The 25,292-nt window shown below is 36.6% G+C and overlaps 2 protein-coding genes across 5 annotated transcripts in view; one reads left to right on the top strand and one right to left on the bottom strand.

Annotated features, from left to right (window-relative positions):
* LOC129780437 (toll-like receptor 3) overlaps positions 1-25,292 on the bottom strand; it is an 841,421-nt gene that overhangs the window by 81,672 nt on the left and 734,457 nt on the right. For all 4 annotated transcript variants that reach the window (XM_055788712.1, XM_055788714.1, XM_055788715.1 and 1 more), the window contains one exon: positions 23,729-24,498. The gene's annotated coding sequence lies outside the window, so the exon portion shown is untranslated. The remainder of the gene's footprint in view (positions 1-23,728; positions 24,499-25,292) is intronic.
* Positions 406-2,856, top strand: LOC129780438 (uncharacterized). The gene is made up of 2 exons (XM_055788717.1): positions 406-674; positions 842-2,856. The coding sequence occupies exon 2, from the start codon at positions 853-855 to the stop codon at positions 2,407-2,409; it is 1,557 nt and encodes a 518-aa protein (XP_055644692.1). The 5' UTR covers positions 406-674; positions 842-852; the 3' UTR covers positions 2,410-2,856.

Raw genomic sequence — 25,292 nt, forward strand, 5'->3', positions numbered from 1 at the left:
AAGTTCAGGATTACGGCTACCTAAGATATCCCGGACGGGGATATCCGATTGTCTGCCTTTTGCTCTCAGTGCTCTAGAGAGCTGAGAGCGAGCAGCATGGAACCGGATACACGACCAGACAACATGCTCGATGTCGTGGTAGCCATCGCCACAATCACAAAGATTGTTTGCTGCGAGCCCAATGCGATAGAGATGGGCGTTTAGGTTGTAGTGATTGGACATAAGCCGAGATATCACGCGAATGAAATCACGACCTACATTCAATCCCTTAAACCAAGCTTTCGTCGAAACCTTAGGAATAATCGTATGTAACCAACGACCGAACTCATCTTCACTCCACATGCGCTGCCAACTAACGAGTGTGTCCTGACGAGGAATGTGAAAAAATTCATTAAGGTACACTGGGGCAAGTGGAATTTGGGGGTAAGTGGATCAAATATAAAGTAAACAAATAACAAAAAATATTTTGCTTTGTTTCCACACAACATCTGCCAAACAATCAATAAACATCTACTAAACGTACTTTTTAGTCGTTGTGAACCACCAGACGCAACCAAATATTGCTTTGTTTACAATCGCATTTCTGCAGCTGCGATCAGAGTCGATTACGCTGTCAGTAAAATTACATTTTCGACGATCGGCAGTTCGGAAAACTGGTTACATTTCACTACTAGGTAATTGAAAAATGCTTATTTTTGTGTTTACCGATACAAAATGTGAAAGATTGTCTTTTTACTATAAAAATCGGCCTGTTTCCACTTGCCCCACATGTTTTTGTAATTGGGTTAAGTGGAATACGTGAAAGTAAACATTGCTTATTGAATGTTTTTAATCTTTACAGCCACCGGAAGAATGGTTCGCAAATACATTCGCAAGCGTTCTCCTGCTAAATACAGTGGACAGGACTTGACAGATGCGATGGATGATGTAAAAAACGGCAAGATGAAGATAAAAGCGGCAGCAAAGCACTTCCGAATCCCATATGCAACACTCTTCAAGCGAGTGAAAGGTCTGAGAGGCATTAAAAGTATAACGGGAGGCCGACCCACTGCTTTGCCGTTGAAGGTTGAAACACAGATCGCCGACTGTATCAAGAAAATGGATAAGTGGGGCTTTGGACTATCCAAAGAGGAGACAATTTTGGCAATAGCAGAGTACGTAAAAGTTAACAAGCTTCAAACACCGTTTGTAAGCGGTGTTCCGGGAGACGATTTTTTCCGGAATTTTAAGCGCCGGCATCATCTATCGCAAAAAAAGCCCCAAGCCGTTGAGGTCGCACGGAAACGAGGAGCTGATCCTTTCGTGATGACCGAATACTTCAAGCTCCTAAAACAGGTGACCACGAACGTTCCTCCAGAGCAGATATATAACATCGATGAGACTAGCTTCTGCCTCGATCCGAGTCGGGTTAAGACTGTGGGAGAAACTGGAAGAGCTGCTCATCGTGTCACGGGCGGTTCAGGAAAAGAAAATTTTACTGTATTGATGGGAGGAAATGCGGCTGGTGACAAATTACCACCACTTATTATTTTCAAAGGATCCAACGTATGGAACAGCTGGATGGCTAGTAAATGTGATGAATTTCCTGGAATAGTTTATGCTGCAACCAAAAACGGCTGGATGGAGACGGATGTTTTCGCCAACTACTTCGAACGGTCCTTTCTGAGCGCTACCGCTGAGGGACAATTGGTCCTACTTTACGATGGCCATGTATCACATGTTTCTCTTGCTCTCATCCAAAAAGCAATCGAGAATAATGTTGTGATACTCAAACTTCCGCCCCACACAAGTCATCTCTTGCAGCCTATGGACCTGGCGGTGTTTAAACCATTGAAGCAAGACTATGACAAGTGCGTTATCCAGTGGCAACGGAATCACTATGGGACGAAGCTGTCTAAATCAGCTTTTTCAAACATTATCTCCAAAGTTTGGAGATCATTTGATTCACAAATAATTAAAAATGGGTTCCGCAAGGCCGGCGTATACCCGTTTTCCGATAAGGTGATTCCGGAAGACAAATACGAACCGAGAGCATGGGCACGTTTCATCGCATCACAGCAAGCAGCTCAAACGTTAGATGACAACACTGTTGAGATCGTCGAAGGATCGAAGAAGGCGCTTCCAAGAGTAACAAACACCAGAGATGCAGCTTCAGCAACTTGTAATTGCATTGCTTCCTCAACAGGGAATGACCAAATGGAAAATGATAATCCACAAAATAATTCTTTTGAAGCGATTCTCCTTGACCATGTGAAACAGATTCCTGTTTCCAAAGCGCAGAGAAAAAAAGTTTGTCCTGGGGCAGAAGTTATAACATCGACTGATGCCGTTGTGAAGCTGGAAACGATCAAATCGGTTAAAGAGGCGACACAGAAAGCAAAGCGTAAGAGAGCTTCGAAGAAATCATAACTGTGGTTAGCGATGTACCTGCTATTTTTATCTATTGACCTGATTTTGAAGACTTGCGAAGCAATAACGATATTTATTGCATTTTTTTTTTATTTCCTTAAATGCATTGATTAATTAATTTTGTATTATCAAAGAATAAAAGAAAGTGAATACAGTTTGTTTTATTCATTCCCAAACACCTTTTTAACAGAGTTTAACTTGTTGTAAACATAAAATTCCAGGTTTCCACTAACCCCCGTATCAAGGGGTAAGTGGACTTTGGGGACTTGGAGATTATTTTTGGCCAAACTTAAAATCTAGTTGAGGAATTCATTTTTCGGTTCCATATATTAATAGCTAATCGGCTACAGTAGTGATGTGTATAATTCGTTTTGAAAAATAATCAAAAACAGGAAAAATAGGACACTTTATTTTTGAAATAATGGTTTTTGGGGTTCCACTTGCCCCAGTGTACCTTATAGGCAATTTGCCTTTCAAAAAGTGTGCCTTCTGAAGCGCCCACCTTAGCTAGCGAGTCCGCTTTCTTATTCCCCGGAATCGAGCAATGAGAGGGAACCCATGCTAAGGTAATCTTGAATAATTTTTCGACCAAAACACTCAATAGATGTCTTATTCTTGTTAGGAAATAAGATGAGCGTTTATCAACTTTCATTGAACGAATTGCCTCTATTGAGCTGAGACTGTCATAAGGTTTCATTGTCATTAATCATAATAATGTAATAAAAGCTGAAAAATAATTAGGCATGTAGCAGTTAGCAGTTATCACACCTCTTGTTCATTAGTCTAGGGCATTGATAAGACTAAAATGAAATCGTGGGACATATGATGAAGTCGCTAATTGTGGATAATGGAAATCCAATGTGCCCCACGATTTTATTTTAGTCGTTTCAATGCCATAGACCAGGGGTTCTCAAAGTGGTCGAGGGGTCGATATTGGTTTCTCAGAGGTCGACGTAAACGAAAATTAACTTTGGGGGTCGACGAGGTCTAAAAATTGACCCCCATTAATTAACACAAATTCTTGTATTTGTGAGTAATTTGTATTAAAATATTTACAATTAAATTTATATTCATACTTTTACATCTATTTATTTTGTTGAATTTTGATGAGAAAATGATGTCAAGTTTACATGCTTAACCCACGGTTGCCAGACTTCCAGACATTGGTAAAGCGTCCATATATCCAGACCATCCTTTGTCTAGTCCAAACATTTTGCAATTTGTCCAGATTTTCCCAGATTTCAAAAAAAATCTGCAATCACCTTTGACTTTATTGAGTTGGTTTGGAAAGCTAGTTTTATTGAAACAGTTATTCAGAATGCATCACCGATTTCACCGAAAGAACGGGCTTCCTCAGAGAACCGATAAGCATCCTGTCTCTATACAGCAATTCCAAATGAAATCGTCCTAAAAATGCAGATTTTAAAAACTTGTATTTTTGATTCCAATGAAAGTGTGTATTCCGTTTGCGTTGGAGGTAATATGAGTTTTTCACAGCAGTCTTAGAAAGAGTTATAGAGTATTGATGGTTGAATATGAAAAAAAATGTACACTGAGAAAAAAATTAGTACTCTTTTTTTTGTTTACAAAATAAAAATTCAATTTGCAATATTTTTTTTAAAAATTTTTTCATACAAAATAGAAGTCATGCAGAAAATTCAAAAAATGGGCCCAAGATGGTAAAACTAGTTTTGACGAACTTTGTGAGACATCGAATTTTAAGGAATTTACGAAACTTCGAATTTTTGTATGCTAACAATCGTTTTTAGCTACAAATTATGAATCCTGATGTGATTTAAAACAAAAAAGGTTATTATCAATCTCCTTCTAAATGTAGCCATTCTCGAAATATTCAAAAAAATATTTGTAATTTATTGTCTTTTTCTACATGACTTCTATTTTATACGAAAAAATTGAAAAAAAATATAAAAAAATACATATTTTTTGATATCGCAAATTAAAATTTTATTTTGTAAATAAAAAAAAGAGTACTAATTTTTCTTCTCAGAGTATTTTTTTTCAAATTAAGACAACAATACTCTATAACTCTTTCTAACACACTATTTCGGTACGACTCATATTTTTTGAGATATAAATTATCAAAGATTTCTCTTACTCAAATCAATACGCCCTTTTCAAAAGTTACGCTTGAGTCAAAAAATGAACCATGATGATGTATTCGGAAAAGCTGTTGGAAATTATAAGCAAATTCATAAAATTTCATGAACATGACGGTATAACACGACAAACATATTAAAAGGGATTATTTACTATAAAAAAGACAATAAATTACAAATATTTTTTTGTATATTTCGAGAATGGCTACATTTAGAAGGAGATTGATAATAACTTTTTTTTGTTTTAAATCACATCAGGATTCATAATTTGTGGCATAAATTCGAAGTTTCGAAAATTCCTAAAATTTCGATGTTCCACAAAGTTCGTCAAAAATAGTACAGGTAAACTTCGATAAAACGTACATTTCACTTTCAAAATTGTACGTTGTATCGAATTGTACGTTACATCGAAGCATAATAAAGTACTCACAAACGAAGTCTATAATACATGATTGTGTTGCTGTTTTAGTAAATTTAATGAATAACTTCAATCAGAAGACGAAGCTAGTTTGTCTCATGATGTTTCCCTTCGTACTGTTGATTGAAGCTTGATTCACTTAGAATCCGGAATCACAAAACCAGCTGTATTTCGTGATTGATTGAAGGTACAAAACTTGTTTTAGCATCACAATACAGATAATTCATTGTTCTATCAGAAAAAAAAAATATTGAAGAAAAATGTCCTTTACACTTTGGAAATGTGTACGTTATATCGAGGTAAAATGTACGTTATATTGAGTGACGTTATATCGAGGGTACGTTATAACGAGGGTACGTTATATCGAAGTTTCCCTGTATTACCATCTTGGGTCCATTTTTTATATTTTCTGCATGGCTTCTATTTTGTATGAAAAATTAAAAAAAAAATTAAATAATATGTATTTTGGATATTGCAAATTGAATTTTAATTCTGTAAATAAAAAAGAGTACTAATTTTTTTTCTTAGTGTACATTCATATTCAACCATCAATACTCTATAACTCTTTCTAAGACACTATTTCGGTACGACTCATAGTTCTTGAGATATAAATTATCTACGATTTCTCTTACTCAAATCGATACGCCTACGCAAAGTTACGTTTGAGTCAAAAAATTCCCAATTGCTGTGGAAAACTCATATTTCCTCTAACCCAAACGGAATACACACTTTCATTCGAATCAAAAATACTCATGCTTTGTCATTTTTCGATTTCATTTGGAATTACTCTATAAAGTATGTAGTAAAGACATAAAGTGTATTGGGGGATTGAAGGATTTGAAGAATGCTGCGACTGGGAAACAGAAAAGCGACTATTGTGATCACGAATGTTCTCGGAGATGGTCAACACGAGGAGTCCATTAGTCATTTGCGAAGCAATCCGTTTAGTTAGATTGCTGGCGAATCAACGGATCTGTCGAAGAAGTGGTCACCGGTCTTAAGACAGCAGTACACTGTTTGTCCGAAGGTCAAACAATTTACACTTTTTGACGGATGAAGTTTGGTTTGAAATTTGAACAAACACTATTTTGTTTGCCACCCTTCAATTATCAACAGTGGCAATCGATGTCAAACATCGAAAATGGAAATGAAATCCACTGAAATAATAAAGATAACCTAACCATGTATCGACAGGTTCGAAAAACAGACTAAAAATATTGTCGTGTTTTGTGTCAAATATATTTGATCAGTACACGTTGATCAAATTTTATCCGTCAAAAAGAGTCAAATATTTGACTTCGGTCAAACAGTGTATGAGCACTAGGCTGCCAATGAATATGGTCATCTCCAATTTCAAAAAGTTATCACATAAAAAAATGTTCACCGCCTCGAACAAACACTCACTCTGGGACTTTTTTTCGTTTTTTTTTCTGAATACGAAACGAACAGTATGGTTTTGGGTGACAATACACCTGGCAACCCTGGCTTAACCCTTGGAAATTAGGCAAGGAATCGACTCAAAGTTCGGAGAACATAATCCTTGCATGACGAAAAACACATTCTCTTTGATAAAAAATGAACTATTGAAACAGTTCAAAAAATTGGTGGCAATATAGTTGCCACTGCCCGTTAACCCCAAAAACACTGCTTGCAACTGCCATGTAAGCTTATTTTATTGTGCCTTTGGTTATACAAAAACTAGAGCAATATCTCTAGTGCAGCGAAGAAAAAAAGCATATAGACTTACAAAGGAAAAATATAAAATTTGAATTTTTAATCAAATATACCTTTTCATATTGAAGAAACTACATAAACTTACAAAGTAGATTTTAAATAGAATGCTTACAGTGAGTTTATCAACTTGTTGGATGTTCAGCGAATTTAAACAGATTTTTTTGCGGCGCTCTGAAATTGCGTTTTGTTACATAAAAATGACTCCCAAAATTATATCGCACATTTTAGCAGCCCTTAAAATTTTGTCTATAGGGGTCGATTGTATCACGTCATTCTGGAAAAGGGGTCTCGTGCCCAAAATAGTTTGAGAGCCCCTGCCCTAGACTAATGAAGAAGAGGTGTGATAACTGCTAAGTGCTACTGGCCTAATTATAATGTACTTAAACATTATTATGTTTAATCACAATGAAACCTTTCAACTTAAAAAGTTTTTTTTTACTTATTTTATGTTCTAGTTTTCAGTAAATTATCTGTTTCATTAGAATATTTTTTTTACAATAAATCCATTATACTGTATTCTATTAGTAAAATCATTTCAATTCATACCGATATTGAGTGGATTGCAAAAAATACATAGTGTGTTCTTTAAGTCAAATTCGTTCGTTTGATACACATAGCTCAATCAACATTTTCTTACGATAATATGTAAACAGCTATTTTGTAGCGGCAGCCATCTTGGATTTAAGATAATGGGATGAGCAGTTTCAAAATGACAGCAGAGATGAAGGTGTTTCATAAATTCGGTCAGTTCCTATTGGTCAAATTTCTATTAATCTGGGACAACCTTCACTCTCTCTCTCTCTCTCTCTCACTCTCTCTCTCTCTCTCTCTCTCTCTCTCTCTCTCTCTCTCTCTCGGATGGCACTAACGTTCCCCGTAGAACTTGGGCCTTCCCAATGTAGGTATTACTTGCGTCAGTTTTTATTAGTAGTACTTAGATGAGATTTCTATGCCAAAAACATGCCTTGAATGTATTCTGGAGTGGCAAGCTCTAGAATACGCGTGACCACAGTGCAAGTCGGAAGAGATTTCTTTGACGGGAATCGGGAATCGAACTCGAACCCCCGGCATGATAATGTAGGACGCTTTGCTATTTTGTTATTGCGGGCATCTTGGATTTGGATTTTTCACGATCTACTTTGTGGCACTATTCACGCTCTTTAATTTGATACCCATATTAATGGGGGTTTGAGAAAAAAAAATATAGTCCGCCAGTTGGTAGTTGCAACCATCTTGGATTTGCATTTTTCATAAATAACTATGTCATACTAGTCAAGCCCTCTCATTTGATACCCATATTGATGAGGTTTTGAGAAAATATGTATTCCGCCATTTTGTAGTGGAAGCCATCTTGGATTTGCTTTTTTCATAAATAACCATGTTCTACTAGTCAAACACTTTCATTTGATATTCATATTAATAGGGTTTTGAGAAAATATGTAGTCCGCCATTTTGTAGTGGCAGCCACCTTGGATTTTGGATTTTTCATAGACAACCGTGTTCTACTAGTCAAGCCCTTTCATTTGATACCCATATTGATGAGGTTTGGAAAAACCAATATGTTTGGAAAACCCAAATTGGTGAGGTTTTTTAGAAAATATGTGATCCGCCATTTTGCAGCGGTCGCCATCTTGGATTTTCAAGATCATGAAATACGCGGTTTTATCATGATTACAGAGATAACGGTGTGCTCCAATTTTCAGATCAATCGGTCAACAGAAAGGGGGTCATATTTCTATTAACATTTTCGTCGCCCCGTCACCCATATATGGGTGACACTTTCCTCGTTGAAATAGGATGGGATTTTTAAAAGGAAGTTGACAGAATAGGCACCTAAATGTAACTATAAGATGTATAGAAAAATAATAAAATCATAACAATTTTATTATAACGTTTATACTATTTTTTTCATTAATTTATAGTACGGATGGTTTGTACTGCAGCTTACTGCGAAACCCATATAATATGACTTAGGCATGTGTTATTGTTGTCAAATCGTTTTCAAATCATAACAAATATTGCTAGATAATGTAAAAGTTGTCTACAAACTAAGTTTGATCTTCATGAAATCATTTATCCGAAGGTTGGGCTCCGCAAGAAACTCAAAAACGCCGCGTTGGGCGACGATCGTGTTAATGTGTGTCAGCGCTACATACAAAGATGTTACAAACATACAAACATACCACAAGGCAAGCTAAATAAAGCCGTTTAAAAGACTGTTTTTTGACTATATATTTCAAACTGTCTTCAAAAGACTTTTAGAACTTACTAATACAGATATTTTGCGATGCAGAACTTGTCAATATCTCAACTTCACTCAAAGTTATTGATATTTCTTAGTCATTCTTTCTGGAGCAATCATAAACAAAGTTTATTGGTGGCATTTGAAAGAATATAGTTCACTCTACATGATGTGTGGTTTTTAAAACTATGTTATTTTTCGTGTTTGAGTAAGATAAAATTAAAATCATGAGTTTTTGGGTGAAAAATCATCAATAACTTTGAGCAGGATTCAGATATTGACAAATTCTGCATCGCAAAATCTTGATAAGCTTTAAAGGTCGTACGAAGACAGTTTTGATGTAGAATTTGAAATATAAAAGTTAGTGCAAAAAAAACGCTTTTTCAAGGTCATCTAATACAACTTAGGAAACAAGTGCTAATTCGATTATATTAAAAGATAGAAAAAAGCTTCGACTGTTAAAGAGCTTAGGGGGTCTCCGTAGCCACATTGGTTGCGCGTTCGCTTAGTAAGCGATCGATCGTGAGTTCAAAACTCAGGACCCTCATTGACCATCTTTGTGTTGTTACAGAATAGCTAGGTCCACGCAACAATCATCAACGATGGAGATCGATCCACGGTCGAAATAAGATCGATTCATCCATAACACTGCTCTGCTCTGCCAGACACATCGGGCTACTGTTCTATAAATAACTCAACAATGATCAAACAACTGTCTCCGCTGTCCGGTGGTCCAACTGGATAATGGAAGAACAGAAAGAATACCCTTACGCCTAAATGGCAACTGTGTGAATGTACCATATGTAATGGTATAGAAGGAATACTGGCGAATGGCAACTGTGTAATGTGCTAATTATAGATATGATAACCATGTGACATGTACACGATTAAAATTCGGCTCTGTAACAGCTAAAATGCTAATGAGCCTTAAATAAATAAATGGGATAAAAAAAAACTTTTAGAGCTTATCAATACCAACATTTCGCGATGCAGAATTTGTCAATATCTTAATCCTGCTCAAAGTTTTTGATAGGTTTTCACCCAAAAACTCATTAATTTACTCAAATACAAAAAAATAACATATCTTTGAAAATCACATATTATATAGAGTGAAATTTGCTCTTTCAAGAAGCGTATTTTTGGGAAGAAATATCAATAACTTTGAGTGAAGCTGAGCTATTTACAAGTACCGCATCGCAAAATGTTTTTATTAGTAAGCTCTACAAGTCTTTCGAAGACAGTTTGTATGTAGAATTTGAAATAGAAAAGTTAGAGCAAAAAAAAAAACAGTCTTTTTTCATGGTGGCCCTAACACAACCCAGAAAAACGGCGCTATACCGGTTATTTCAGAAGATAGAAAGAAATTTTGCTCTACAAAGATGTCTCAAATAACTGGGACTACAACATTGTTGAACTATGTTTACCACTATCTATAAAGATAAGAAAGTTATATTTTTTATTTTATCGACAATTTTGGTCACCATGACAATTTTGAAATAACATGAACATGAGCGCTCATATGGAACAACTTTGTCGAAGACAGTTTTTGTCTAGAAAATAACTGTCGAGCTCTACGGTTGTGTCCCATTCACCCGAAACACGTTTACTCGAAACACATTTACCCGAATGACATTCACCCGAATGTAACAAATACCCGAATGCAACATATACCCGAGTAGACATTTACCCGAATACGAAAAATACCCGAATGGACATTTACCTGAATGCAACAAATACCCGAATGCGACATTTACCCGAATGCAACATTTACCCGAATGAAATGCTTACTCGAATGAGAAGGAAAGATTCCAACAAATCAGATTGTGAGTTTCGTCGAATCTCCTGTTGATGAATAGGATTAAATCAAAACAGCATGAAAAAGCAACAAAAGTAAACGAAGTAAAATGAGAAATTGTAATGAGGAATTTTGAAAATTATTTTGAAGACTTCGTCATTTTAAAAAAATTAGTGTAGACACAATTGACATGCCATCTTCTTTCCTTTCCGTGTTGATCTTTAAGGCCCTGAGATCATTCAAAATGAGCATGAGTTATGGAATATTTCGAAAATTAAGCAGGTAATCTTAACATAAAAAATATAAAGCCTAACTGTCATGACAATGTAAAAAAAAATGTATTCACCCCCGAAGCGCAGTTTTTATCATGAATTTATTATATCGTGATGAAAATTATTCTGAGGTCAACGTAATAAGGGCGAAGTCCCCATTTCACGAGGATAAGGAACCGAGGCGGCATGAAGCCGCCGAGGTGACGCAATCTGAGTCGGCCGCCGAACCGCCGTCGGAAGCGACGGCCTCTCGCAAGCAAACCTGTGTTCCACCGATTGTCCGGTTTGTTTGAAACATAGGAGACGATCCCCATTACAGTGATCTCAGAATAAATTTTATTACGAAACAATGAATTCATATTAAAAATTACACTTCAGTGCCATAATACGTAGGTACCAAAATTGTCAGCTTTCTTTAAAGTGAACGGGCTGCGTCATCCATCTGAATAGATAAATTTCATAATACGTTATAAAACTGCATGCTTTCACTTTTGTTATTTTGAAAAGGATATTACCCAACGCTGCTGTTTCTCAAATTGCACTACCAACGAAAACTACGGACTTTTTGGATGGAAATGAACGTACAAGACAACTATGATCTTTATATAACACTCATCAGAAATAAATATACAAATACTTCCTGATAATACAATTTGCGTTTTATTCGTATATATCCTTCTTTCGGGTAAGTCTCGCATTCGGGTAAATGTAATAATCGGGTAACCTCTTTTTTGGATAAAAACAGAGAATGAATACCTTGGCATCTTAAATGTAGTAATGCTCCCTTATGCAGAAGAAGAAATTACATTAAAATGGAGATTCCAACAGGATAACAATCTTTAACACAGCTCGAAAAAGTTCACAACTATTTTCAACATTTCATTTGAAACAATGAATATGTTTTCTTTTTGATTAATTATTGACACCAATTTTATTTTCGACCGAAAAATGAGAATATTACGGAATATTTTAATGTCTTTTTTTATTAATCCAATACTTTTGTAACTAATAGATATGTTACGTTTAAACAATAAAATTGATATGTAAAACTATAAAGTAAGCTATTCATTTACCATTTATTATCAAATTTACAGAAAAGTTTCCTTCGCAGCTATTATTTCCTCCATCACTATGCTTCACTCTGAGTGTTGTCATACCTATTAACTGCGAAGTGCACAATTTGCAATCACCATTTCTTTTGTGGAAGCGAAGCACTGCCGTTCTACGCATAGTTGTCCCATGTTACTTTTTTACTTTTCTTCATAAAACGTTGTTTTTATGCATAATCTTACGGAAAAACAAAAAAAAACATATAGTTTATTCCCAACTTAAAAAAAAACAACATCAAGCTCAATTGTCCCATGTTGATATTCTATTCATAACTGTCCCACCATGTATTTTTTGTAGGTCCATATCGAATAAGTCGTTTCAAGTACAAGAATTTAATGTCACACTTTCAGCAGACCTAATGCACTCTTTTTTGGTTTGGAAGAACGAACTAATTCTCAAACAAAAAAGTTTAACAGAACACGTGTACGCCTTGTTAGCGAATGCCTAATAACAATGAGATTTATATTCTGCGAAGGTTTTGCAGCTCACTCATTTCTTCATAAAACGATGTTTCTATGCATAATCTTTCTGATAACACAAAAAAAATTATTGTTTGTTTCCAGTATATCAAAAAACAATATCAAGCTAAATTGTCCCATGTTGATATTCTAGGCATAATTGTCCCACCATGAATTTTCAACCCCGTAACCAAGATTGATTGATTCAAATGAGGGGATCTTTTCACGTTTCATTAAACAATAGTTTTCAGCTTATAAAAAACCCGGTGTATTGCTAAATTGAAATGCTTAAAGCTTTTGGTAGACAAACATGCGAGGAAACTTGCGTTTTTCTCAGTTGCTGTTTTGGAACATGGGACAACTATGCGTAGAACGGCAGAGCAGCTCAGAAGTAAACATTGATTTTATCGTGTTTACGCGTTTATGCAACTCATTTTGTTTTGTTTTACGATTCGGAGACAAGCATTTTGTTTTTTTATTGCATTTCAATATGTACCCTAGGGTGCCAATGAAAATGGTCATCTCGAATTTCAAAAAGTTACCCCATAAAAATGTTCACTACCTCGAAAAAACACCCAATGCAAAATATAAGCTCAATCGGACTTAAGGGAGAGTGCGCAAAGTGGTCAAAGTTTGAGTTTTTTGAAAATCGAAAAATCACCCAAGGGGGGAGGAGTTTCCGAGAAAAAATTTTTGATGCTATATGTCTTAAAATTCCATGAAACGTCGAGATCTAGTGTCAACTCGAGAATTTTTCTCGATTTTCCATTTGGAATTTGCTGCGAAATGTTCATTTGCACCATAATATACCCAAATATATTATAATATGCAGAATATTAGCTCATCCGGACTTCATTCCGGTAGGGCATAATGAACAAGCATGGCTATAAAAATATAGACCATAAAAAATAAAATTGAACATTTCATAGTGTTTGCTAATTGAGTTCGAGAATTGATTAAATCAGAAATTACGCATACGATTTCATAGCAAAGAAATAATGGGTGGGTTATATCTTTGATATAACCGCAATGTTGAAGAGGGACTATCATTGGCTTAGAAGCATTTGTTTGCATTGATTAAATTATTGATTGACAATTGACAATTTCCAAATTCAATTAAATTAATTATATTTGCTTTATAAGTATAGAGTTTTAACAATTCCCATGTAAGATCAAATCATGCATTGAAATAGATTATGTTCTTCGTTACAACTTAATAACCGTCCTTTTACGTTTGATATGATGCCTAGGACTGCCAAAATATGTGAACGGAAGAATTGTCAAGAGATAATTGTATTTTACATTTCCCTCTGAAATAATTGCATATCTCATGTGTAGGAATGTGTAGTATGCGTAGAGATTCAGTGAACCGAAGATCTATTTTCCGATGCAGTCTTGAATAACCGAACCAAAGCGTTGTGTTCATACCCACTTTCGTAGTTCGTGTTAGGACAACACATTCCGGAGTGCAAAAAAACATGCTGGTACAGAATTACCCCCGGTTTGCATGAAACTATAACTTCAATTTATGCTTTCTATACTATAGAGGCTTTAAACTTGAAATGCCTGTCACCTCTAGTAATCAGAAATGAAGATTTTCCCAGGTTCCACAGTTGAGAAGTACGTGTTAGGGAAACATATTCCTATTTGCACATAGACAAGCAAGTACAAAAGTACTCGCATCATGCATATATTTACAAAGCGGATTCCTCCAGGTACATTGACTTAGAAGTCTGTAAGTCGGGCCAATTAAAACGTGGCAGTTAGGGCGTTTAGATTACGCTTGACATTTCACATTTATTCAATCATTTATCCAATGAATAATAACATTTTACTCATAGATGTGTAGAAATATTTCCTATCAATTGATTCAAACATCTTTCCGATCTATTAAGAAACGTTCGAATCATAAGCACTCGAAATCTTTCATTTTTTCCTGCATCTTCTGTGTTTAGGCTATCGTTTCCATTTCAACAGTTCTTCTAGAAAGTCTGACCCGTAGCATAGCAATGATATGCTGAGTTCGTGTATAATGGAAGGAGGGAAAACCATTCAAATATTTGAGATTGATCTTGAACACGACACCCTATTGATTTGGCCAATTTGAATATGTGGCATAATACTATTTATTTGTGAACCTGCTTAGTGACCTGCTAGCAATGTCATTTGTCGTTGGGTGAACTAATTTAGTATCATCTACCAGAAGCATTAATGAGCACAAGTGAGTCTTTTAATCGAATCTATTGCGAGGCAATTAAAACCTGGTTCCAATAACTTCAAAACTTGTTCAGAAAAACTAAATTGATAGGTTGTTCCATATAAACTAAACAAATTATATTTATAAAAATTATTTCTCGAGAGGAAAATAATAATCCCATCGAATTTCCTTTCTTTGAACGAAATTTAAACCATGATTTTTTTTTTTTTTATATCTGTATTATAGTGATTTTCAACTCATTTGGCTGGTTCGTCACTTTTTACTTCCATTTTTGGAAGAATGTCGGGAGTGAGAATTGAACTCGTGACCTTTAGCGTGAGAGGCATGGATGTTACCACTACGCCAGATCGACTCCCTAAACCACGATTCTCGTTAGCCGCAACAACATATCCCACGATACAGAAAATCCGTTTGATGCGCTTGTCAAACGTACAAATCAATGTATTTCTGTTTAGGGAGATCCTCTCGAATGGATGAAATATTTTTTTAAAACATAATTTACATAATACATTATTTATTCTGATTTATATTTTGGGACAAAGGGTGTATTATTTATTATCGAATTGTTAGGGTGTACAAAGGTACACTGAAGACTGCACTGGTTTTATCTGAGTAGGAATGAACATTGCTACACTGCATCAATCTATATGAATGAAAATGTAAGGCAAAATCTGTTGGTAAGCGGAAAACCCGAAGAATAGATGGTCCGATTTTAGCCTCCTGTATTTTGTTGTATTCGTCTCTTCCCGTAGATCAATATAGTGGAGAGAAAAATCGGAAAATTTTTGGAAAACTCTGAAGGAAGGTCGGAAAATTCGGAAAATTAAGTTCCCACAGGTTCGAAAATTACATCATAATAAGCGTTGTTAGTCCATTCGATGTTTGCGCTATCGAAATTGATATTTGTTCGTAAGTGGAAATGGATTTTCAGACGAAATAACGCATTTCCATATCTTATATTCTATCTATATATCTATATATATAAAAATGAATTTCTGTCTGTCTGTCTGTCTGATTCTTATGGACTCGGAAACTACTGAACCGATCAACATGAAAATTGGTATATAGGGTTTTTTGGGGCCGGGGAAGGTTTTCGTGATAGTTTGAGACCCCTCCCCCCTCTCTAAGGGGGGGCAGCAATACAAATGAAACTCAAATTTCTGCATTACTCGAGAATTAATCAAGCAACTGAAACCAAATTTGGCATGTAGAGGTTTTAGGGTGCAATAAATGTTTTAACGGTGGTTAGATACTCCTCCTCCCTCTCTTAAGGGGGGCTGCCATACAAATGAAACACAAATTTCTGCGTTACTCGACAATAAATCAAGCCAATGGAACCAAATTCGGCATGTGGAGGTAGTAGGGTGCAATAAATGTTCCTATGGTGGTTAGACACTCCACTCCCCTCTCTAAGGGGGGGCTGCCATACAAATGAAACACAAATTTCTGCATTACTCGAGAATTAATCAAGTAAATGAAACTAAATTAGGCATATGGAGGTTTTGAGGTGCAATAAATGATTCTATGTTGGTTATACTCTCCACCCCCTTCTCCAAGGGGGGGCTGCCATACAAATGAAACTCAAATTTCTGCATTACCCGAGAATTAATCAAGCAAACGAAATCAAATTTGGCATGTGGAGGTTTTAGGATGCAATAAATATTTCTATGGTGGTTCGACACTCCTCCCGCTCTCTAAGAGTGGGCTGTCATACAAATGAAACACAAATTTCTGCATAACTCGAAAACTAATCAAGCAAATGGAGCCACATTTGGCATGTGAAGGTTTTACGAGGCACGAAACGATTCTATGGTGAATACAATCCTCTCCTCTATCTAAGGGGGACTGCCATACAAACGAAACACAAACTTCTGCATAACTCGAGAACTAATCAAGCACAATTTGGGATGTGAGGGTTTTTGGGTATGAGAAATATTTATATAATGGTATGACACCCGTCCCTCCTCTAGAATGGAGAGGGGCTCCCATAAAAATATTACACATATTTCAACCAAAAATATTCCAACCAAACATGACAATTGAAAATTTTCGGAAAACTATGAAGGAAAAAGGATAATTTAATTCCCATATGTTCTACAATTACATAGTGAAAGGTGCTGTTAGTCCATTTGATGTTTGCGCTAGCGAAATTGAACTTTGTTCAGAATTGGAAATGGATTTTAATGTGATGAAACGCACTCCAATATCTTCTTCTATCTATACAAAAAAAGGATCGCCGGATGTGTTGATAAAAGCAGAACTCGAGGAAGGAATTGTCCGATTTAGGGCTGTCTCTATTCTATCATATTTTCTGTATAAAACATTTATTCCATGTAATGGAGAAATATGTTATTTGCAAGCGGTTGAAAAATCTTGAACGAGAATTGTGTCTGAAAATTATCTGATATTGTAGTGATGAGTTTTGTTAGAAATACTACGAATTTTATAGTAAGAGGTAAATTCAACGGGGTCGAATAGAAGATCAATCAATGAACAGTTCTGCGATTGGACCCATTAACTTGCTCATAGTAAGAAAACGTGAATGTTTGAAGGTATTGATAACAAAAAACAAATTTTGGGCGGGACGAAGTTTGCCGGGTCAGCTAGTTATCAATAAATATGACATGGGACCAAGTGCCAGTTGAATGTGCTCGTTTTTACCCCTGTAGAAATTAGCCAGACAAACAAACTACATCAAATTTTCAGAAGAACCATTCAATAGGAATAACTATTTTGTATTCGATCATTCGACATCGGTGACCCATTTTGTCCGCACACACTGGGCATCACTCCGAGCTGATGAGAGAGCCAGCAATCGATTTCGTGTAACGTCCAATCAAGACCTATAACATTTCCAAATCATCATCGCATCAATCTGCATGAAGGGCAACTGATAGGTACAATTCGTCAACCTCCCTCTCCCGTTCATTGTACCTTTTTCCCAATCAAAACGACGAGATTGGACAAAAAACAAAGGAAAAAAAACTGTCCGGAATGGGATCGGTTATCAATCATCGGCTAAACGGAAAGGGCCTGCAAAAAAACAACAGGAATGGATTCGATTGTCTGTTCTGTCTGGTAGGGATGTGATACCTGACGAGAGGGGCTGGACAAGTTTTCCCCCCGCAAGTGGTGAGCATGAAAAACAATATCAATTTGTGCCCACTGTCAACAGTACTTGGAGACAGAAAACTGCTGAACTATACAAACAGAAGCAATAGCAAGAGTTTGAATCAGTTTCAACTGACTGAAAATATCGTCACAAGTTGCGAGCTGGATGACACTTGCCACCGGCAACCAAGAAGTGAATTCCAGCACGCGATTATGGAAAAGTTCAAATGGAGCAAAGCTAAGATAATACGCGCGGAAAAGCAATAAAGGGCGGATGCTATTATTGCAAAAAAAATGCAAAATAAGTTCTGAGGAAAGATAAACAAAACACTGAAAAGATGCTGCCATTATTGGTGGCTGTGGCGAAAACTATCGAATCACTTGTGTTAGTTACAACGTAAATTATCGGAGATAAAACCTATCAAGCTATCTCGACACCGTGATAGTTAGAATTCCTTTTTGTAATTAAGCATTCAAACGTTCCATTCAAGCCCCGCCAACAAAGAAATCAGATGTACATTTTCCCACTATCCACACAACACTCTGTGCATCAGTGCTCAAATGGATTGGAAATGTTATTTGTTCAACGTTATCGAGCACATTTGCAGCAGCTTTTCCAGCTTTTCCGAACCGTATTGTGCTGGCCAATGATTCATGCATAATATCCTGGAGCAATTCTCTCTTTATCGGTATTTCTCCCGCCGTGCCTTTTCCTGTGCCATCGGCTCGAGACGGGAGCTAAATATTTGTGTTGGGTGCCGGTTAAATTCGAAAAAAAATAGATGGGAATAGGGAAAATGATCTTGGTTTGTCCAATTTGGGGTGTTTTTACGCAACTAGTAAATGCAAATTTATTTTATTCATGAAAATCACACATAATCGATACGAGTTTGGGTTTGTTGAAAAGCCCCAAGTCTCTAGTTGCTAATACTACCATAAGGTGTTGAAATTATTCAAATTTTTATGCTTTTTAACGATTTTCCTTAAAGAAGAATTATGATCATGGTTTGCCCCAAAAAATGATCATGGTTTGTCCGGTTTTAGAAATCTCCATTTTTGAATGAAAACATTCGAATTCACAATTAGATGTTGCATTTATCATTGCTTGAGTTTACTGTCATCATATTGATTCATTCATAATTTAGGCTTTCTTCAGAATATTGCCTTTTCTTGGGCATTTTAGAAGTGTTCACCTCAACACAATCAACACAGAAAAACCATACTTCTGCTATGCGCGAAGCACACCATAAACAAACATAAACAAACTGCAGCGCGCCAAGCGGTTGCCATAGAAATCATGTGGACAAAACAACCGATACAAATCCGATACAAATGGTGAGCAAGCATGATGTTTACAATATTTATAAGTGTTGTAATCCAGAAAAGGTCTGAATACGTGCCAAATAATCATCTGGTGATCGATTAAAAGTTAGCTCGAATGAGGGGCGCATTGACACAAATAGAAGGTGTATTTTATAATCCTTTAAAACATGTGATTTCGTAAAAATATACTATCAAACTACTATAAATAATGTAAAAGGCAATTTCATTTATATCTTTCGAAACATTCGAAGGCCTTGTTTGACACAGGAGCGCTGAATTAGAGCATTCAAAAAAGTGGGCAAACCATGATCATATTTTCGACTGGACAAACCAAGATCATTTACCCTATTTAAACCCTATATAAAGATTGTACCCGTTCAAGAAGGAAATGTTTTGGCCTTTATTGAGCCGGAAGCTAGAAAGTTAAAGTGAGAAAGCGAGGATTTTTTTTGCTGCGGCTGCAGCTGGATGTGATTTTGAACGGTTTCGATTGGAAAATGTTTGACTGACGAGTTGAATAGAGAAACATAATAGGGTTTGTATTTATATTGTTACAGCCAGTTGTTACATATGGATATCGTCCGTGTTTTCTATGGTCTACAACCGGCATTGTCGGTGTCTTGGAACTTTTCTGGTGTTAGAATTTTGGATTGGTTTCCAGAATCGTCTTCGAATTTCTCATTACATGTTTTGATGTTCTTTTTTTGAATAGAAATATATGGAAGGTAAAATGAAATATAAAATAGACCATGCTCGACCATTTCCTGATTGATCGCAATTTTTAAAAATTTGATTGGACATATTTCTATGCATCTGTCACAATAATGAAAATTCTATATTGTTGAGATAAACAATTGAATAGTTGTAAAACGTCAATCATTATCTAAATCCCACGTTTTGATCGGCCCAAGTTGTGCTCTTCAAGTTGAACCGTTCAAAATGAGAAACTAGAGTAACAGAGAAATACGATTTGAATACATCAATACAACTGCGAAAAAAATCTTAGTTATCCACCGTGCATATCATTCTATCCTAAGGAAATATTAAAAAAAAACAAGAAAACGATGTCACCTAATAAATATTGGCCTCATTATAGTCAACCTCAATTTTGCACCAGCTGGCGAAGAGACAACAGTCTTTTCTAAATCATACATTTATATCGTTTTTTAAAGTTTTATGAGTTTTTATACCAAAGGTAGGTTGAGGGGGTTTAAAAAATATAATCGCCTCATTCATAGGGATACCAAGTTTAAAATCATAAATCATATACAGTAGAGCCCCCTATTTAGCCCCGAGCGGATGATCCTACGCTAAATTTGACAATGAGTGGTAGGTTTTTGTTCTTCTGTTTTGGTCATGACTTTCACATCATTTGACTACTGGTGCACACGACCTTTCAGATGGATAGTTCAATGATTCCTGTATTGATAAAACATTGTTTTCATACTGAAATATCTGTTTGTTTTTGTGTTTGCACCTCATTTTTAGTCATTTGTTGTGTTATCCGCGATTTTCGTGATCCGCGGTGAGCTAGCCCGATTATTCCGCGGATAATCGGGGTTCCACTGTAGTACAATTTAACAGAATATATCGCCGGTCCGATAGGTTTTGTGGGGGTTCTCTCGGTTGCTTCTCGGGTTTCCCGTGAGTGGCTCCCTGTTGTACATCAGTAAATGTCTTTGCGAGGGTCTGAAGGGGTGACCGGGAGGGCTCCAGATTTTCCAGGGCTCCAGATTTTCCTTCTCAGGATACCTAAATATATTCTCTGCCGCGTGTTGTAACACATAAAATTTTCGGACTCTTGTTTCTTCGAGTGTTCGAGTTGGAAAATATATCGTCGATTTGAGTAATGTTGAAGCATTGTCTCGGAGCCCTAAAATAAATAAAAAATAACCTTGGTCGTCGCTATTGAATTATATTTTGAAAGATAATACAAGTGACGAACATCGAAATACATAGTCAGTTTTACCAAATTTAAAAGAATTCCCTCGGTGACCTTCTCAGGTTGAGGATATATCGTCGATTAGAGGAATATTAAAAAGGTTTCTTAGCGACCTTCTCAGGTGGCCAAAAATAACCTTGGTCTCCGCGATCGAATAAAAATATATAGATTGAGAGTTTTTAAAGGAGATTTTTTATGACCTTCTCAGGTCAGGAAAAATATCTATGTACTACGCACGATGAATAACGAAATGCATGACCGGTCCGACAAGAATGTATATTTTTTTCAAATCTCATTTCGCCGAATAGTTGAGAGTTCAGGTTCTTAGAATCACATCACTTACCGCAGTGAATCCAGATTTTTCTTAACCTTTCCCACTAACCACTATCCCTTCCATGATAAACGCTAGGGAACCACGCTATAGAGGCGATCCTTCTGGCCTTCGGGCGGCGAATATCATACTAACATTCCTTCCCCTCCCCTGGTGACTGTAAGGACGTGGCCGGCGTCGTTATTGACCATTTAAAGCTCGAATCACCGAAAATTTCACAACGAGAATGATTTGCTAGTCCCAAGCGTCATTCTGTGTGTTCTTTGTGCAATTTGGTTGGTTCAGGTCAATCACGGAGAGCAACTACGAATTGTACAGTCTACCCAAGCTCAAGCTCAAGCTCAAAAACTTTTTTAGTTAAACGGTTTCTTTGTAATTAAACATAATAATAATACAGATAATGTACTAAAGCTAGAAAATAATTAGGCAAGTAACAGTTAGCAGTTAACATACACCTTTCTTCATTAATCAAGGGCGTTGATGAGACACAAATAAAATCGTGGGGCACGTTGGATTTCCATTAACCGCATTTCATGGTTTCATCATATGCCCCGCGATTTTATTTCAGACTCATCAGTTTATTTTATTTTAGTCTCATCAATGTCCTTGATTAATGAAGAATTGCACAATGAAAATGATTTGCTAGTCCCAAGCGTCATTCTCTGTATTCTTTGAGCAAATTGGTTGGTTCAGGTCAATCACGGAGAGCAACTACGAATTGTAAAGTCTACCTAAGCTCAAGCTCAAGCTCAAGGTCAATGTCCTTGATTAATGAAGAAATGTGTATGTTAATTGCTAACTGTTACTTTCAGAATTGTTTTCTAGCTTTTAGTACATTATCTGTATTATTATTATGATTAACCACAAAGAAACCATTTAACTTAAAAAGTTTTTTTTATTTATTTTATTCTACAATAAAATAATTCAACTTTTTTTTATTTTCATTTCATATTTCATTTTTTTAGAATGTTTTCGTTATGTACTGTATTCTATTAGTTAAATCATTTCATTCTAAACGGCATTGAGAGGGTTGCAAAGAACACATAGTCGACCATTTTGCGGCGGCAACCTTCATGGATTTGTGTTTGTTTATAATGTTGTGTGTTCTCCAGGTCAAGTCCATTCATTTGATACACACATTCCAATCATTTTTTTTTTCAATATGAAATCAGCCGTTTTACAAGCGGTGGTCAGATGGATTTTTTTAATATTAATATATAGTTTTATAGTGAAAATCATAAAATTATGTAAACTAACAATCCTTTGGTCAACATGAAGGGGGTCAAATTTCTTTTAATATGGGGCAACACTACAGACATACAAACATAAAAATACACATACAAACAGGTCAAGCTAAATAAAACGGTTTAAAAATAGATCGATGATTCCTTCACCGACAATGACCCGGGGGTTTTCTTCACTCCAAATTAGGATGTTTTGGTCATTGATGTGCATATTTAAAAATGAACTTCATCACTGAACAACAATTTTTTTTATGAGGAGCATGACGAGACATAGGTATTGTATATAATTTCTTGACTAGGATCATTATTGATGAATGTTTTGACTCAGTTTTCAACTGAAATTCAATTTCTCATTTTTTGCAGTTGCTGATACCGATGTAGCTTATACGGGAAATATGAGTAATAGAGGTTAATTAACCTAGGACTGAAAGAATGAAGATAGTTAAAAAAGACAACATTTTATTTTTACACAGAAACACAAAATATTATCTGTTGAATAAATCGTGCAAATCACTGTATTGGTATTGGTCCGAAGTAAAAGCATCACCATCAGCTTCTCTGAGAAAAGCGTAAACCGCCGGATGTCGAAAGCCTTTTTCTATTCCATCGCCTTCAGTCGTTATCAGTCGAACGGAATCGTCTCGGTATAAAACGCTCCCATGAAAAAGAAACTCTGCAGTCTCTCTCACCGGATTGTGGCATTGATGGATGAGGTAGAACTCGATACGGGAAAATCAATTTGTCCGCTTTACTGGAATTGAATCCATATCAGTCTGGTAGCAGTCTGCCGTTTGAGTCTCTATTTTATGAAAGGATGAACTATATATTATGGATTGCAGCTCATACCTGTTCGATCGTTCGTCAAATTTACGACTCAACTCGAACGTAAGAACCGTTCGTGAGTCATGTTGGGGAGTTGATTTGAAATTTCCATATTTTTTCCATGTTCAGTTTTATTCATCTACATTTCGTCGCCTTATTAGATTTTATTTTTATCGACTCACCTTGTGCGTGTTTGGTCGCTGCTGTCGCTCCGAGGGGCTGCTAATCTCGCTAAATAGTCACGCTGACGATGCCGACGATGAAATTACGTCGATGGCTCGCGCAATCAATCGCGCTCCCGGTTGCCTCAGGATTACGTTCACTGGTGTGGAAGCGCGAATCGGATTACCACGATCTCGGCCCCGGTGGCAACACTGATTGGCCGTTGGCGACACAATCTTCAATCGATTGGGGTCACACGGGTGCCCACCCACACACACGTACACACATACACACACGCACACAACACTCACGTTACGCGGTATTTGGCGTCGAAAGTGGCAGAGGCGTCGACCGGTGCCGTGGTGAACACTTTCGCACCAAGGTCACACTGCAAAGCGATAGTTATGTTGATCCTTGCATCACTTCTCGTGTCGTTGGAAGGCTGCACGCAATTTGCTAATTGACAACATGCACGAACGGCGTGGCTGTGTGGGTGTGGGTGTGTGCAAGGATGTTTGTGGTTGTTGTTGTTGTTGTTGATGTTTCCCTTGTTGACGTTTGCAGTATCCCCGTACCCGGCTTGACTATTCGGAGTTTGGTTGCGCTGGTTGCTTTCAATTAATCGGATGATCCCGGCTGTGATACGTCAGCACCTGCTTCCGTTTGGCGAAGCTGGACGATGTCCGCAGCGAACAATGGAGAGTGAAAAACGATTCACAAGCACTTTTTCCGTGGCTGTTTCCGATCCACTGGGTGCGACACAAATTGGTGGTAGCTTCTCGATTGGCAGCTGAAAGGACACAAGACAAAACCGAACAATAAAGGCTGTGATTGTGTAAATATCGGTTTGGGTAGTATTTAATGGTCAACAATTTTAAGCACGACTTTTTGTGAGTCAATTAATTGATATGGTGTATCAAGTATCAAGATTGTATCAAGGGAAACTTTCCCTTTGCAGAATTGGCTCATAAGTAATCCTCAAAGATATTCGCTGCTTACAAATACTTTTCTACTGTTGTGATTTCAATCTCACATTAAAATTTTCGAATTTTCAAATTTACATTCAAAAACAGTCCTAAATTTAAACTTCCTTTCTGGAAGTTATTTGATTATAATCAAGTAATAATTATGGTAATGAACCATAATGATCATAATAGAATGTGTTTTCTAACATTGATAAGTTATTCATTTTTCCTCCTTTTTTCCTATCACTGAAATCGTCAAATCTGTAAACCAGTGAAAATCCCACCGACTCTCACTAGCCTTATAACCAAGTTAAGACGGGTTTCGATATGCAAGCATGCTTGAATCTCCCCTCCAATGCTTCATCGTTATACTCGTATGATGATATCAAATTCATGAGGTGTGGTTTCGGTGACCGCTTCGCAGCCTTCCAAAGGCCGTCGCATAGTGAGGCTGCGGATGCCCAATTTTCGCCATCCTTAGCGACGCTCTCGTATCAACATTTGGTTTTGGCTCCCCTCGAAGTATGTGCTACCGTCCAAGAATATATTTGCATTCCTATGTCTCTTGGCCAGGTTAACACAAGAGCAATCCGAATTGCTGAAGGAAATATTCCGTCGA

The sequence above is a fragment of the Toxorhynchites rutilus genome, chromosome 3, assembly GCF_029784135.1.
Source record: "Toxorhynchites rutilus septentrionalis strain SRP chromosome 3, ASM2978413v1, whole genome shotgun sequence".
Lineage (NCBI taxonomy): Eukaryota > Metazoa > Arthropoda > Insecta > Diptera > Culicidae > Toxorhynchites > Toxorhynchites rutilus.

Excerpts from the sequence above, each read along its gene's own strand:
- LOC129780438 (XM_055788717.1), top strand. The coding sequence starts at position 853 with ATGGTTCGCAAATACATTCGCAAGCGTTCTCCTGCTAAATACAGTGGA.